At 39.3% G+C, this 17,648-nt stretch overlaps 1 protein-coding gene across 2 annotated transcripts in view; it reads right to left on the bottom strand.

Annotated features, from left to right (window-relative positions):
- Positions 1 to 17,648, bottom strand: part of TULP4 (TUB like protein 4) — a 146,165-nt gene that overhangs the window by 113,648 nt on the left and 14,869 nt on the right. For both annotated transcript variants that reach the window (XM_084283313.1, XM_084283314.1), the window contains exon 2: positions 3,472 to 5,763. In XM_084283313.1, the coding sequence (XP_084139439.1) occupies positions 3,472 to 3,723 (252 nt within the window). In that variant the 5' untranslated portion in view covers positions 3,724 to 5,763. The remainder of the gene's footprint in view (positions 1 to 3,471; positions 5,764 to 17,648) is intronic.

The raw sequence follows: 17,648 nt of genomic DNA, 5'->3' as shown, positions 1-17,648 counted from the left end.
CCGTGCACCTCCGTGGCCTTTCCTACCTGCTCCATCCACTGCGTGCCCCAAGACACGTCCTCTACCATGACCTCTACCATGACAGGAGGTGCTCGCTCCTACTGCACACGAAACAGCCGCAGCTGCACAGCACACGTTTCCCCTTCCTTCCGCAGCACAGCTATTTCTGCCTCTGATACACATCAATTTTAATTGTTAGAATGTTTACCCTTACGTTAATGAGAATCAGGATTATAAGTATTTTTTTAAATAAAAGGAATCTGTCACAAAATGTGGTGTTTTCAGTTCCTGCCATAGAACAAATGGAATATGCTTATTTTTATCTTTTGTTCTCCCAAGAAACTACAGGAACATCAGGCTGTTAATTAAAAGTCATATAGCAGCCACTTCCTAGCTTCCAACTCTAATAACCAACCTTGAAGCAAATGAAAAAAAAACCAACCCTGGCTCAAACTACCAAGCATTTCAGTGGCAATTACTGTCTGATGCGATGAATCATGCGAATCCACCACTGCAACATGCCTGTCAGTAACTCAGTCTTGGGGATTCTTCTTTCTCATTTGGTCTGATATGTCTGTACCAGCACGCCTATAGCAAAACAGGAGCTGTGGACCAAAAGATTTCAGTGAATCTTTTCAGCAACCATATAAACGTCACAAAAATACATGACCAGCATCCACCTTCATAACCTGCTTAAAAAACAGGCTCATGTGCTTGCCCCTAAGTAGCGTTGCTTTTACCTTTTCCAGATTTTCACCCTAAAACTGAAATACAATGTACTGCTCTGCCCACAGCATATTACTAATTATACCCCAAACGGAAAGCATTTAGCTTGTGTTTTCGCATCTCCTGCTTGTTCATTACAGCATTTGATTCTTTATAATTGAATGCATACTGATATTGAAGCAGCAACGCATGTCAGAAAAAGCAAAAAAAAAAAAAAAAAAAAAAAAAAAAGAACTTTCTTTGGGATAAAGCTAGTGTAACAAAAATATACAGACATGTAAATCATCATTTCTGAGAATGAGACAACACAATGCAATCCCACAAGTGGTCAGTGAAATACACAGGCACTTACACTTTTAAGTCAAAGACACCCTTTAGGGATGTACAACAAATGTAACTTTAGTTGGACACATACACCGCGACATACTTGTAAAATAAGCATTTTTCATTGCACGAGGTGATACACAAGAGACAAGGTTGCTGTTGGCTTCCTGTTTCAGATAAGAAGGGAAAAGAAAACCATGTACTACTACTCATGCAAACATCAGCAATAAGCACTGTTCAACATTTTATTTAAAGAATCTTTCAACAGACTGTTTCTTTAGAAAACATCTTTCCTCCTGTAACTATCTTCTTAGAGGTAAATAGTGGAACGTACAAGAAGTACCAACCCTTGCATTTCAGTTTCTTTCCTAGGAAAACCAGTAGGATTATTCCATGAGACAGGACAACACTCGTTAAGCCTGGTGAGGAGTGTTTTATAACAAATCATCTCGCATTACTACACCAATGCCCAAAAAGTATCGCAGCAGGAAAATCTGACAGCAGCCACAGACTCACCACAAAGCTAGTTGCTCTAAAAGCCACTTCCCTTTTTCCTTAGGTAGCACATATTTTTGACACCACCATAGCAGCCTTGTTACAGAGAAGTGAATTAGCGGTCTCTAGTCTGGTCATTCATACATTTGCTGCCACCAGGAAGATTGTTTACAGAAACACGACCCTTTTTATTTATAAGAAGCTTGACTCTTGACTCAGCACAATTGAAGAGCCCAAATCAAAAAAAAAAAAAAATCATACAGAACATTTTCATTCCATTTGAGATTCTTGTGTCAATCACTGAGGGGAAAGGATGCACAAACAGCACAGCTCAATCCACAGAGCAATGATGCTGCGACCCAGAAAGAGAATCTCATGGCCGGCCGCATAAGCAAGGCAAAACTAGCCCAAACCAGAGGGCAGCATGCACATCAGCATCTTTTTCACTTAACTGGCACGTACTTAAGCCTGCCCTTGTATTTTCATGTTCTGCAACAAGACTTTACACTCTCATAAACAGCACTTCCCCTGTTATTTCCAATACACATATTATGCAAAAGCAGAACAATAGGTGTCCAGTTCACAGAACAGTTACAGAAGAAGAAAATAAGGACAAATGAAGAGTGATCTTTGCATCTCGCATTTCAAAAACAAAATCAAATCTACAATTGAAAATCCTGTTGAGAACTCAAGGTGGCCCAAAGCAGACTACTAGATTAAAACACTTCTCTCTTCAGGAAGAGGCACCTGCAAGTTTTTTTTTGATTGTATTCCATACAAATACGTACATGAATCTGTCTCTCATCTATAAACATAATCTATATAACATACAATACACTCCAGTCTATACATACCTATGTACAAAATGTGTGGAAGTAGTTATTTAAGACTAAATAATTACCCCTCTTTTTTTCCTTAAAAACAGGATCATCATTGCTATTAACAGAAGAACCAAACCCATCCACCCCTCAACCTTAGGTGCTGCTTATTTCGAAAGGGCAAGATGTATTACAGTCAACAAATAAGTAGCACAAAAGACAAGAAAAAGAGCATTGCATCTTTGGATTTAACTTCAGAATATATGATGTCATTCCTCCTGCAGATTTAGAAGCAAAGCTTTGATACAGACAAACTCTTTTCAAAGAGCACATCCAATGCAAACATAGCTTAACTAAAACGCAGGGTTAACACAGCAAGAAAAAGAATCCTTACACCTGCCCTTAACAGCCTGTACACTACTGGGCATCCTTGACGCTTCCCTTGAAGCATTATGCAGAGAAACAGACAGGTGCCTGGAAGACAACAAAGCACTGCTGAAATGGCAGCTTCTACCGACAGATTTATCCCTTTCAGAAAAATACACTTAAGAGGTTTTGCATCATTGTAATCAGGACAATGCCTTGCATCCTGAAGTTACAGTATGTTACTGCAGGGCACCTTGTCACTTTTCTGGTATGTCCCATTTGTTCCATTTACTAACGAGCTGAAGTTTTCCTGCAGGTGACAGCTACCATGACACTGCCGCCTGCTGCAGGACAGCCTGGTATGCAGTTTCTGAAAACTGGCAGGCTTTATCTGAGCTCCTCTCTCACTCCTCTGCCTTTCCATTAGTCTTCGAAGCCAGACTTTAATGTTATGCAAAAGCAGTCAGCTATCACAGTTTTTAATGCTCTTAAATGCATTTGTTGAATTTGCCTGGAAATTGGGCAAACTCCGGACCTGCTTCCAAAAAACATCCTCACCATAAGCCACAAGCTTCTCAATCTATCAAAAAAAAGCCTCCAAACACATTTGGATTAGTCCTGAGCCTCCTCCATACACCTCGCTACCAGGTTACAAGCAGAAATGCTCTACAAGAATTCTTGCTATAATTTCCAAAGCCAGCTCCAAACTCAATCGTTAAATCGTAACACACGGTTTGCTTACCTCACTGTTGTGGCCCCTCAAATTGAAGTTGATTCTCTGAGGGGTGTTCCGGTCCCTCCTGCAATGGCTGGAAGTAAAAGTGACGCCTACAACTCCTCTGCCATTGCCAGTTGCCAACCAGCCTTCCTCATAGTACCGCCTCCTGCACACGGGCTTCTCCTTCTCACTTTTGGGAACTCTCCCTTTCCAGGAGAGGCAGAGGATGTTGGAATCGCTGCAAAGAACAGGCCCATGTTCCACTGCTGCAAACATGCTTTTTAAATATTTTATTTTTTGACATAAGAAAGTAATGTGTCTAGTGCACAAAATTTAAATCAACTTTTTTTTTTTTTATTGATAGGACTGACCTGGGATAGATCATTGAAAGGGAGGAGGATGGGGTCAGTGTTTATAAATATCCACCAAATGCATAGTGAAAAATTCCTCTATAAAAGATGATGGCAGTTGGCTAAGAAAAAGTAACGCTTAAAAAAAAATTCAGGTTCATTTTTGTTTTTGAGTCTGTAGAGTGAGGGTGCACTTATCCTTTGGAGAAACAGCTACTTCATAAGAGGCGCTCAAGAAATGGTTAAGTCATCTTTTTGCTCAACTTGATATAATCTTTATACAGCCTGAGATTCCAGTTTAGCGTAATGCAATTCCAGAGACAAAGAGTTGCAAATGTGTAGGTTTCAAGTAACTTAAGGCTTTTGAGATTTCCTCCAGTCAGATTTTCTTCAAAAGTTCGGTTGCAGAAATTTAAACACACGCACATACATATATATGTATATATATGACATTCATCTTTTCCAAGCTGCCCTCTGGCATATCTTTTCCATCTGATGTATTTCTGCTGCTAAAGCTGAAAGAGATTGCATAAAGGGAAAAAAAGGCACACAAACCGTGCGAAACAACAGACCCAAACTTGTGCAGGCACTGGTGTGCCAGGCCAGATGTGAAATCCCTCTTGGTACTGAACTGCTTGTTGGACTCAAAAGTTTTTGCAATCCAAAGCCAATCCAATTTTCATTGCAGCACTTTTTTTCCACCAGAGACCCAACACAGCCTGAACCGTTTATCACGCTATCTTGCCTGCTTTCCCACTTTTTGCCGCCACACACGAATGAAAAAGAAACCCCCTCTTCATTTACAGTGGAATCAAAAACGCTCTAAAGCTTTTAGCTTTCAAAGCAGGTAAGTTTGCCTCAGGTGAACCGTGAAGTTGTCTCTCCTCCAAAACAGGCTAAAATGTCAAGCTCGTTTTCCTTTACTTTTCCCTTTTTTCTGCTACAAGCAATCACAGACTTCTCGTCCTACTGTAAAAAACAAATGCCAGAATTAAAGCACATCAAGTAAGCACTCTTTCAAGATCTTCTAAAATTCAAGGAAGGAAGAAATATAATCATCTAAAAAAGAAAGAGAAGCAGCATTAAAAATCTGACTTCCTGGTTTCACTATTTCTCTAGGTATTTTCCTTGCTTGTTTGATCGGATCTTTCCTTCTTGATGCTTGTCTACAGCACAGATTCATAGTTCCAGACACAACATTTGCAGCTGTACAAGAAGGAAACATATGAAGTATTCCAATCGTTTTATTTGAGTAACATTTATGAGCTCAATCAATTAGTATTTATACCACACTAAGTGAAAAGAAGAAAAAGGAGAGGGAGAAAGAATATGCAAGGTGATGACCTGGTTAACTCAAGAAGGATGACGAGGTTTGCTCAGTTCAATGCCCAGACTTGTCCCATAGTTCCTCAACTTACTTACTTCCAGTCATCATTACTCAACATGTGGTCACAATTTATTAGTCCATTCACAAACTACTGAGGCCAAAGCAAAATGTGCCAAAGATCATACATGATTCCTCTGCAATAACAAAATCAGTTTCCTCTGCCCCTGGTATTCTTCTGTTTCCCTCACAGTTATTGATTTAGATTGTGGAGGTATTTATTAGGCCTTTTCTGTGTGGAGTGTGTTTTTTCTTCCTCTTCTTGCAAACTTTTTTCACCCGTGAAGACCATGGGGAAAGTTGAACATTACTGGCAGGTGTCTTTCCTTGGGTTACTGATTCCTGTGCTGGAAAGGTACTCCATCTGGTTCTTAAATTAATTTGCATCAATTGCAAAGCTCTCAGGAATATGCAAGAGTAAGTCTATGTGATGACAAGGACATGTGCGTTTTCATGTACATGCAGTACACACCAGCTCAATCAATCCGGTACTCAGAGCTGCATCTGCCTTCTCAGCTTAGCTGCAGTAATCTTGTAAGATGCCCGACATTCAAAGCTTGAAATCCTTGTGTTCTTCCAACTCTGAAAGACAAGGCACACACACAAGAAAAAATGAAAAAATAAGAAAATAAGCCACAGAACTTTGATTACTGTCACAGTAGTTCCTGTATCTCTAAGAGTTATGTTTAAGGATTTTATATAGGGCTCCTATAAAATATCAACGTTGTATATAGATACATGTAATATTCAGACACACAGTACAATATTTTCTTTTTCACAATTGATATGTGTAACTAATGAAATGTATCCAGGAAGGATACATTAGGAAAAAAAACGTTGGCCACAGTCACTGGGGAAAACTCTTAGGAAATGATCGCAACTTTGTGGGGCAAGGGTTGGGAAGGGAGGTGACAGCGGCAGGACAGACCCAGAGTTAGATCCCAAGAGACAAAACCAGGCTCACAGACTGGCTGGGACCTCTGGAGGCCACCTGGTCCAACCCTCTGCTCAAGTAGGGCCACCCAGAGCAGGCTGCCCAGGACCACATCCAGGCAGCCTTTGAAGATTTCCAAGAAATTCTGTAACATCTGTAACGTGTCCAGAAGTTTTGTAACATCTCCGAACAACTTGTGCCTGTGTTTGATAACCCTACCCTCACAGTAAGTGCCTCCAATGTTCAGGGGAAGCCTCCTGTGCTCCAGCTGGTGGTGCATACTGCCTCTTATCCCAGCACTGGGCACCACCAAAAAGAGCCCAGCTCCATCCTCTTTGCACCTTTCCTTCAGGTATTTATAGATATGGATTAGATCCCCCTCAAGATTTCCCCTCCTGTCTGAACAGCCCTGGCCCTCTCAGCCCTTTTTCATATAAGAGATGCTCCAAACCACAAGGAAGTGTGTTAAACTTAACAGTCTCGAATAAAGCAGTCATCTGTCTTTCTATTACTGCTTTCAGGAAGTCTAACATGCTACAAAATTAAAGTCTAGATGTTTGAGTAAATACAGATGGACTTTAAAGACTACTCAAATCCTACGTAATTCTCCATTTGAAAAAGTGGAAAAAAATACCCCAATTCTGTTTATATGTAAAGCATATAACTAGAGTAGAAGAGATCAAACAAAAGGGTGTCCGGGATACTCCAGAGATATATCTGAAGTGCAGATGAACAGTTATTACATCTATACAGATGCTGCTAAAGAGAACTCATTTAAATTAAGAATTGCATTTGTCACATTCATTTGAACTGTAAAATTGGTATACTACATACAACACTGCATTAATCTCACCTTTTAAATAACTACTTTTTTTTAGTTTAGCATCGATGAACCAATAATAATTTTTAAAATAGATCTGGATAGATAGGTAGATAATAAGGCAAGGCCATACGATGGTTTACAAAACAATTTGGCTAGCATACTTCCCAGGAAAACTATCCATGAGGTTTGGTTAGTCATTTCAGACTTTTCAAAATTACAACTAAACGAGTTTTAAAAATCGTAGTTGTTACCTTTTTTTTTCCTCATCATACCACGATGAGGATGTAAGAAATGCCATTTAGATTTCCCAGATTTGCAGCGCTTTTCAATTGCACTCCAAAGAAAGTTCACAGAACAGAAAATTCAAGAAAAAAATATCAGAACACAATAGTCTGAAGAAAAACTGCATTTATCCTATAAACAAACTTGATCCTGTATCTGGAAAAGCAGAGCTATTACTTCCCTACCCACTGGCATCTTCCTAATGAAGAGATTTGCATTCAGGAGTAAGCATTTTGTAATAGCAGCATCTATATTATGATGCAAACTTTATTCTACAGAGAAGCAACAACACTTTTTATTAAAAAGTCTCTGAAACACCAGTAAGAGCAGTATGAGTTAAGTAAACAGAAATGTTTGAACTGTGAAAACACCGTAACTTTGAGCGGATTTTAAAATACAAGTGTAGATCCAGTGGCTTTGCACAACCTCTGTATGCAATTCCTGTCCTCAGTCACTGCATAGAAAATCAGCAAGTTTGAGAAAAGGACCCTTCTACATCGTGGCCAGCAGACTTCTCTCATCTAAGTCTCATTTGCAATCACTTTCAGGATTAAAGAAACCAAACTATTCTCTTCTTAAAATACTTTTAACTGCATCAGGAAAGCTGGACAGGCAGAGATGACAAAATCTAACTACAAAATGAACAAACTCACCTATTATTCAAATACCTTTCTTTCAAGGTATACCTTTCTCCTGCCTACAAGACAGGACGTTTGTTTAAATCAGTGAGGGTCAACACTTCCTTTATGTTGCATTTGAATTCAGCAGGCGAATTAAAAAAAAAAAAAAAACAAACTGCTAAGGCAGTTGCATTAAGTACAGAAAAGATAAGCCAAATCTAGATTACATAAATACATTAAGGTTTAATTCTTTCTATTCCCCTCTCCTTCATTTCCACCCACTCGGTAATTCCTAAGAAATAAGCTAATTAAAATATTTAAATGCTTGTCTTCCCCCAAGAAGATCAGTATCTGATTTAGACACACACACCCCTTCTCTTTTGCCATCACAGCAGTCCCACAGTCCTGCTCTGTTCCACTAGTTCAAAGCAAGCTTTTTGCCTTCTTTTTCCCCACAATAAAACACAAATTAATGGTTACTACCTCTGTTGCAAGGCATGTGGAAGAACTGACAATAAGAAGTATTACATAAGAGCTAGCTGTTGCTTGTGTAATCTTACCACTAGTAAGAATTCAGGTTGGGTTTCCCATATAAAGAGAACTTAGTTTTTCAGATGAAATGCTTCAACTAAATTTCCAATTGTAGGTTTTTATAACCAGGCTTTACGCAACTATTCTTCAGGGCAGGGAAGGGACCAACCCTGGAAGTTCACTAGATCCTGAAGAATTCTTTTATTTCTTAACTGTTAAGTTATTTCTAGCGCTAGTCAGACACTAAATATCAAGAAATTGTAGTAACGTACTTTCACTATCACTTAAAGGGCAGATTAAAATTTCTGTTCTGGGAGATGCTACTTGAAACCACTCTTCAATACTGCTTTGAGTCTCAGCCCACTGATGTAAAACATTTCTTAGGCAGAGATACCTAATGAGACAAAAGCATATTAGGCCTGCAACACCGGGAAAAGAAAAAAAGGATCCACAATCATTTAATTCAATTTTGCTTTGCCAATATAGCTTTTCTTCAATGTAAAACCAGCAACAAGTTATGTTCCCACACTATGGGAATGAATTCAGATATTAATTTAAGTTAAATAAAAAATTATTAACAGTGGCTCTCATATTTCAGTGTCAATATTTAACTCATCATTTTTTCCTCTTAAGTGCTTCTGTTAACTTATATAAAGTGCAAGTGTTAAGCCAGTTAGACAACCAGAAAAAATATTTGCTTGTTCTCATGCATCTTTCATTGAGGTGTCTCTTTTGTTGACAGAAAGAAGTCATGCACAGCCAAGTGTACCAATACTGCAGCAAGCTCCTCAGCATTTTATGTTTATTGAAAACCTCACTCTTCGCAGCTTCAGAGCAGAGCATCTGAAGGTGACAATATAAGGAGACTGGTAAAAGAAGGAAAGCAGAGAAGGCAAATTCAGGTAAGTAAGTACACAAGATTTCTAAATTATCTTTAAAAAAACACGACCACAACAGGCTGCATTTTTAAGATTCTGACCACCCAGCAGTCTTATGGAAAGAACTGTAAGCTACAGAGTCTTTGAAAGGTGAAAAGTCAGGCTACCAGATTTCAGGCTTTTTCAGCCTGACCAAATTTCCTTCCTGTCAAACTTGCATGAGGTCAAAGGAAACAAGTTTTCCCTCCCCTTGCAGACTAAGATGGGAAAAGATATACATCAGAATCCATAAAGATGGCAAGACACTGAGAAAATGGGAAAAAATTAAAAAAAGGGAGACCACAAAACTGTATTTTGGTTTGAAGGAATCAAACCACAAATGGTTCTGCACAAGCTGATGGCAGATGATCCCACTAGCTATCAAACAGCGACTGTGGGATTAACCTTCAAGGTTACTGCTGAACACAGTACTACACAAGTGGCACTTCTGATAGTGCAGTCATTCCATTACAGGCCGTACACTTCAGAGCTGAGAGATGGCCAGCTGACACACTTGGTTGTTTACGTAGCCCAACTTACAAAGGAAAATAAATTAAGAAATCCTGTCTAACAGGAATAAGAACTATTTAACAAATTGAACTACTTGGTTGCTACAAGGCTGAAGTACATGGAAGGAAGAATAACTGGTTTGGGGGTAAGGTTTTTTTCCTACTAAAAAAGAGCCGATTCCATAGGGATAAAGTGTAATTTTGAACTGAGTAACTACTGCTTTTCCTTTTCTTTCACTCGTCTCCCCTAATTATCCTTACTTCATTCACCTTTCATTGCACTATAAGCCATTGATGTTCCGTATTTCTTTCATATTATGTAACATACAATTTGGAGGACATTTCTAAACATACACCAATAAGGCTGTAAAATGGTCTTCACTCCTAGGTAGAGGAAGAGAGAAGAAAAGTCAGATGATGTTTAATGTTTGTTCTGTATGCTCTTAAATGGTTTTCTCTCCACAGCTTTCATGCCTGGGTAATTCTAGATGTCCCTCCCCTGCTTCAAGACAGCTGCACAGGCAGGGCAGGGCAGGCAGCCACGCTAAGGAGGGATGTGAGGAGGTCTGTAACCCCACCAGAGCTGCACAGAAACACATCCGCAGCAAAGGTGCAACGCCAGGCACTGTGATCCTAACTGCCAGTCCATTAATGCAGACGCTGCGCTGTCAGTTATACACTGTGATGTATTGTTAAGCAAATAAAAGAGATGGAAAAACGTATTTGTTGGCAGATGGAGAGAAATGAAGCTTGTATTAGCGGCTGCTCAGCAGACATTCATCGTGAATACTGACAGAACTGACTTCAATGCAATGTTCTGACACACAACCACCTCCTCCACCAAGTAAAAACATTAATAGCTGATCATAGCTGCTGTGCTGAATGACCTTCTGGGCTTCTTTTAACAGGGAAGGCAGCAGCATTTGTACACTGTATACATTTCTAAAAGGGAAAGACCTTTTCTCAGGCACAGCTCTCTTATATGAAGGATAAGGGCAACATTTGTATTATCTCTAGAACGTCTCCCTTTTGCTACTTGATGCTACACCATCTGACTCAATGGGGGTTGCATCAAAAATACACTTAGGAAGAACAAGCAAGAAAAAATTAAAAATGCCTTCAGGAAAAATACTTCCAAGAAAAACACCAAGGGTTCTTAAGCAAACTGTTAGAAGCTAATAATTGGCAGTTGCCAAATTTACACGTTCTCCAAAAGGTGGGGGCCTGAAGACATGAAAGACAGTGAATTATTAAAACCCGGCCTCTGGAGGAAGTGAGGTAGACAAGCAGCTACGTTGCTCATGAGAACTTGAAAGAGATAAAGGCACTGCAAAATTGTCTCACCCCAGCCAAAAGTTAAAGATATTTGAACTAAACAGAAACTACCAAAAGATATAAGAGAGATAATACTTAGCCTTTTGTTTTTAATCACTTACTTTAGCCGATTAACTATTATACCTGTTTTTGAAAGGCCTGCTGCAAGTCCACTTAATCTGTTACTGGTCAAACACTCCCAGCTGCAAGAAGCCGAAGACATTTCTTCTCCTCACCACTTCTTTCTCAACCCCCACACATCACCATGCCCTCATTTATGCCAGGACAATCATTCAAGGTGCTGCAGCGTGAACTACATCAGGGAAAGGATCTAATTCAAAGGCTCAGACATGAAGTTTCACAACAGCTTAACCAACATAAATCTGGTTTGCTGGATTCAGTCCCACTCTCCCCTTCCCTTGCGACAACCCAGGCCCCTCCACCTCTCCTCACAGAGGTGCTAGCACCCTCCCAACCAAACAGTTCAGCAAGCTGAGCTAGCCAAATACACATCCTCCTAAAACAGCATCTGACTTCCACCTGGATCAGTGCCTTCTATCAACTGACCACACACGTGCAGCAGCATCCTCCTGATGCAAGATCAGGGTGGGAGGTAGAGTCCACAGTGGCCTAGATGGCTCACTTTGAGCCATACTTAAGCACTTTTCCTTTTTTGTTTCAAGCTGAATCAACCCCCGACACAGTCCCAGCGCAGTCCCACATTCAGCTGCACTGGTAAAATTGTGAAGGTGCAGCCATACGGCAGAAGGGAGAAACAGAGGGAAGGAGAACTTGCAATGGGTGTCGCCATTTGAATGCTTTCTAGGATAAAATTTGGGCACAGAGGGTTTCTAAACTCATGCATTAGCCTCAGAAGAAAAGAAATCAAAAGTCTGTATCCAGGGATGAATTTGAGATGGCCACCAAAATGTCCTGGAGCAAAGGCCAAGACACCCGTCTCACCTTTGAATAACCTGAGGTGGGCTGAAACACTTCAGATGTTGAAAGAGCTGTTTCAAATGTACCAATGAAGCATATTACCCTTTTAAAGAAAATGGAGACTTACACCACTGAAGCACACATTTAAAATCTTTAGAGCCAAATAGAGATGTAAAGTGTGACCAAGAAATTCCCTTCACTTCCAAGTGTGAATCATCTCTCTCAAAAAAGGGCCAAAATCTTCACAGCAGAGAACACTTACACAATGTGTACTTCAGAGGACAATCATTTAAAAAGTGAAAACAACTGTCTTGTTAATGACATTCAAAAAATCTTCACCAGAGCCCCATTTCCACTGAACTGACTACTCTGACCTTGCCTGTAATTACAGAGCACTTTCTTTCCCTGAGGAACGCTCTGCAGCCTGCAAACATCCCTTGAGCCTGCAGCAGTTCTGTGTAGTTCCTAATTATCTCCAATATCTGCCCACAGGCTCTCTTAGCACTTTCTTATGAACATACGTTGAAGTTTTGCTATCCTCCCCCAAAATCCCAATACACCTTTGTAGGTGACACTTGCATTGCAACCCTGAAAATAAATAATAAAAAAACAGGAGGGGGAGGTGACTGAAGGAAACAACAGGAGCCACCAGTTTTTAAAAACTCAGAAGAGCCCCATAAAGTAGATTTCTGTTGGACAGCAAGACGTGTTTCAGTCAGAAATTTTTTAAACAGTGGGTTTCTACTTAACGTGGTGTGGAGCAGTCCAAGTACAGCACGTTGCAGCAGGGAGGGAGCTCTGGGTGATGCTGCGAGCTGAATCACAGGCGTGAGGCCGACTGTGGGTACCAGCTTCCCACCGCACAGCCCCTTGCTGCTCCACTTGAGCTGTGAAGCAAGGCACTTCCCACAGAGTGGGATGGATTTTTTTTTTTATTTTTTTTTAAATACAGGATCAGAGGAACAGTTCTCAAGGAGTTCAGATTTCTCAGTCTTTGGGTGGAGTAATCAAAAACTTTGTTCTAGTCTTGACTGTCCCTCAAATGTGCCATAACTGAACATTTCAGCCTGTGTTGGAGGACTTGCATCCATCTCACAACCACTGCTTGGTGGCCTAGATGCAGAGGACCTCCTTCAAGGTCCCTACCGTCACATAAGAGATCCAAAGTTAAGGAACAACTTCGTCTCCTCCCCTTAACTGCCCCCTTCTGTTTCCATTCCACATTTTCTCCTCAGGGTTCTGGAAGCTTATGCAATGGGCTCTGGGTTAAAAGAATATCACATCATGAAGACAGACTCAAAGACTGGTTGCCTTGTAGCAAACTTGAGAAGTGAGTCTCTAAAGAGGCCTTTGTAAAAGCTGGGAGTTTAAATGAGTGCTTGCAACACAGCAAAGACTTGAGTACAGAAGTGAGTTGTCACGCTAGCAACGCTTGGAGGGCATCAGATTAGCTGTGCACATATGTGCCCAGGGAGGTGAATGATGGTTTTGAAGTGCTTTGTCTACATTAATATGCCAAGTGTTGACTGGTCACCTCTACAAACGGAGGCGAGGAGGCCAGCAAGAAGCAGGCATCCTCTCTCTATGCACAGGAATACTCTCCCAGATATCTGCCAGAAAGGGAGATCCACACCTACGTAAATTGGCACAGCAGTCCTGTGTCCAAGTGTTTTTGTAACTGTGAAGACCTTTACAGAGTGATTCTCTCTTCATCCTGGCCAAGTGCTCCTGTTAGACTTATGGAAGATTTAGGTACATGGCAGTATGCTACAGCTGCAAAGAGCTCTATCATTCAAAATGATATCAAATGTGTTACATTAGCACAGATGAAGATGAACAAAGATGTCCAGAAACTCTGGAAAAGCATATTCAAGGAATTAGTTATTTTTAAAAGAAATTCCAAAAATTTTCACTTAAATGCTGTCATTGTAAAAAAGAGACTATTTCAATTTTGTTTATAAAACTCTATTTTAGAATTAACTTAAAATTTAGTCGGGATGCCAATTCTTCCCATTCAGCTTTGTCAATCTGCAAATAAGCAAGCCTTTGACAGGTATAATTTTTAATATAAAACTTATTCATTCAAAGTTGTATTGATATATCCATTTCTTAACATGTTAGCATCCCAAGACATTCCAACTTCATATAATTCATAACTACAACCATCAGATAGTGCTTGCTTCTATTTATAATCTCAAAGTTATAGAAAATATTATTTGGAACAAACAGATTTCATCAAGAAAGAAATGTTGTAGATAGACTTTTTCTTTTTTTTAAAGTAAAAGTAATATTCTCACTGCTTTATAACTAGTCCTTTAATTCATTTTCACTTGTTTTCCTTGGGAAGTTATATAAACACAGTAACTGCCAACTTCTTGGATCCAATTATTTCTCTTCTTCTACACAACACTCTCAATACTTTTCATTATCTTCACCTAATCTACGCTAGTGAGATTTTCTGGTGAAGCCCAGCTTCAGAATCTAGGAAGTGTAAAAATCAAAAGATTCATCATAACAGCTAAATCTACAGCTTCCAGACATTTTTTTTTGCCCTTTTCTCTTTTTGAACATGATAATAAATTCCTTAGGATTCCATCACATTTACAAATTCTAGCCAAAAGTAGCAATTTGGAAAAGAAAAGGAATCTGAGGTTACTTCATAAATAATTTTGACTTGAAAACATTATATGTCAGATGGCTTTAAGATTTCTTTCTACGCCTAGAATTACTAGATACTTGTAGTTATTTTTCTATTTAGTAAATACTTGACAAAATGGCTCCACATCTGTATAAAAACATAATATTTACTATATTCAATTATATTTCTGTATGTCTATAATTAAAGGGTGAAAAGCAGAACACCCAGAGGGAATAAATAAACTAGTAACACACAATCCACCCTGACCGTTCCCACTACGAAACTCCACATCTGTAGCGTAGGCTCCTCTTCTATGTTGAAAAGTCTGCTTGCAAACTGCTCAAGGAAAATGCTGCTGCTTTTTCTGGTAAGCAGCTTGGCAAAGTAACATCTTAATCTCACAGTGTCAGTGGTCCCCTTGAGCTCACAAAGTCTATTAAAACAAATTACATGAAAACATCTTCAGGAGTTCAATTCTACAGCTTAAGAGGATCAGTATATTCAAGCTTCTTCTGAGATTGAGGGAACATAAGATGGTATACTACTTCAGTATCTAATGCTGTTATGACACCATAATACTTTCTCCATTAACTATGTATTATCCACAGACCAGAATAATAGGAGGCTAGTCGGAAAAAAACTACGTGCTTTTTTGTTATCTTTACCAAGTCGACTGCAACGAAGTCTACACCACAGCATCTCTTTGAAACAGCCATTACATATGATCTCCTGTAGACAGATGCACAAAACAAAAAGGGCAGACAAAAATATGCAATACAGTTTTTCATAAAGCTGACGCACAGGTTCTGAAATTAGATACCCCAAAATGACATTTTGAGGAACTTTTACCCCAACAACAAAAATGCCATTGTTTTCCACTTACTGTTCTATAGAATTACAGCATGAAACAAGGCTGATGAACAGAAATTACCGTGTCAGAATACAAAAGCTGTATTCCTAAAAGAATTTAAAATAAATAAATATGGGAAAAAATCTAGTTACTTGGTGGTTCTAAAACCTCAATATTTGATACAGGTGATGACTTCATTGATTAAAACCACAAAAAATATAAAAAGAGAAAACTGTTATACTTTGCACAGAATCAAAAATCATTTGTTTGCCTGAAATCAGCCTACCTTTCTAAAGCAATGTAATAAAAAGATGTTACACTTAAATACCCTGTCTTGCCTATAGCCATAGACCATTGCAGCAACAATGGTACTACCGCCACTGCAATTTCTCCATGTATCCATACTGCAATGCGTTTCTCTGGTACAGGGATACACTTGTGTGGCTGGCCAAAGTAGAACATGGAAAGACTACTAGGAGCATCTGAGAGAAGAAGGAAGAGTAACCAACTCAGCGTTCCCTGAATGAGCCTTTCAGTGCATTAACTGCAAAATCGTAGAAGAATATAAGGAAACAGCATATTCCAAAAACACGAGCTATACCTTTATTAACTAACGTGAATAGCAAAAGGATAAGTGTTCCGCTATGTTTTTCAACATTTTTTTTTAAAGCAAATCCCTAAAGGTAATTATCATATAGGAACAAATAATTTTACAAATTAATACACCTGACAGATTCATAGTTTGTAAGTTATATCTTCCACATATTCCCCACATTGTAACTATGACAGTAATCCACCCAAAATATATCACAAAGAATAGCAGAAAACAATGTAATGATGGATAACCGCAAAAAAAAAAAAAGACAACTATTCTAATCTTCCCTGTCCATCCACAACGTCCTTAAGGAAATAAAACCCAAAGGATCCCAACACATATACAATATTAAAGTTTGTGTGAAGCTGGCCCCTATTTCTCTTTCTCTGAAGAATGATCAAAGTGTAGAACGAGGATTAAACTCTCTTTGGAAACAGGAAAGAAATTTTGGAGAGATATTCCACTCTTGGTTTTTCAGGACAGCTTTGAGTGGTCCACAATGCCTATCTGGTCCATTTGAGTCTCTTGCATATAAAATATTTTTATTATTTCTACTGAATATGTATTTCTAATGTAAGAAACAGCATTAACAACATTTGTGCATTTTTTTTTTAAAAGGGAAAATACCATTAAAATGATAACATCATATCCAGTCCATCAGATTTCTTTGCAGTTGGTATTAGCAACTGAAGCCTTGTAACTGATGGAAGCAAAAAAACAAACAAACAAACAAACAAAAAAAAAAAACACATGTCCTCTGTTGATTAAAGTTTGAGAAACTAAAGCTCACATCTGGAAAATGCTACTGCATATGTTAAAATTGATATTTCCATGACTCTTATCACACCCACTGACGTGGGTTTTTATAAAAGTAACGCACAAGCTTTAGTTTCCACTTCTGTGCATAGAGATTTTCATTTCAGATGAAGTCCGTCTTACAGAGAGCAATAGGAACAGTAAAATGAAGGTAGGCATCACTAGTTTACAGACCAACGTGCTGGAGCAACGCTGAGCTGCAGGGATCTGATTACAAGCAGCATCCCCTGCTAGGCAGCCAGCCTCCCACGGGGACAGGGAGCACATACATTGGGATGCTCTACACTAAAGCAGCGTTTGTTTCCTACACAAAGCCTTACAGATGTCACAGGATTACTGCTGCTCAGTGCTTCCACATTTAAATTTATCAGCATTTTTAAGCAGAGTGCAGCACGGCACCTACAGTTTCATAACATTCCCCTCATACAACGTGTTCTGTGACTCTTGGATCTGCTGCTCTCCTTGCAAGAGCCAAAAGGCAAGTACAAAGAACAGCTCTGGGTGGATAGCAAATATCTTTCGTTACTGCTTCTCAGAACTGTGCCCAAATTGGCCATAGCTCTAGCAGACTTAAAGCAAACTCAAGTCTATCTTCTGTAAGCCCTCATGCAGTTGCAAATAAGATCAGGATACACACAGGTCAGCTCTGTTCAACATTTGTTGGTTTATTTGCTCTGAAGCAGAGCTAGAAATAACTGA

Source organism: Netta rufina (assembly GCF_964035555.1).
Source record: "Netta rufina genome assembly, chromosome: 3".
In the NCBI taxonomy this organism is placed as follows: Eukaryota; Metazoa; Chordata; class Aves; order Anseriformes; family Anatidae; genus Netta; species Netta rufina.
This window is presented reverse-complemented; position numbering and strand designations above follow the sequence as displayed.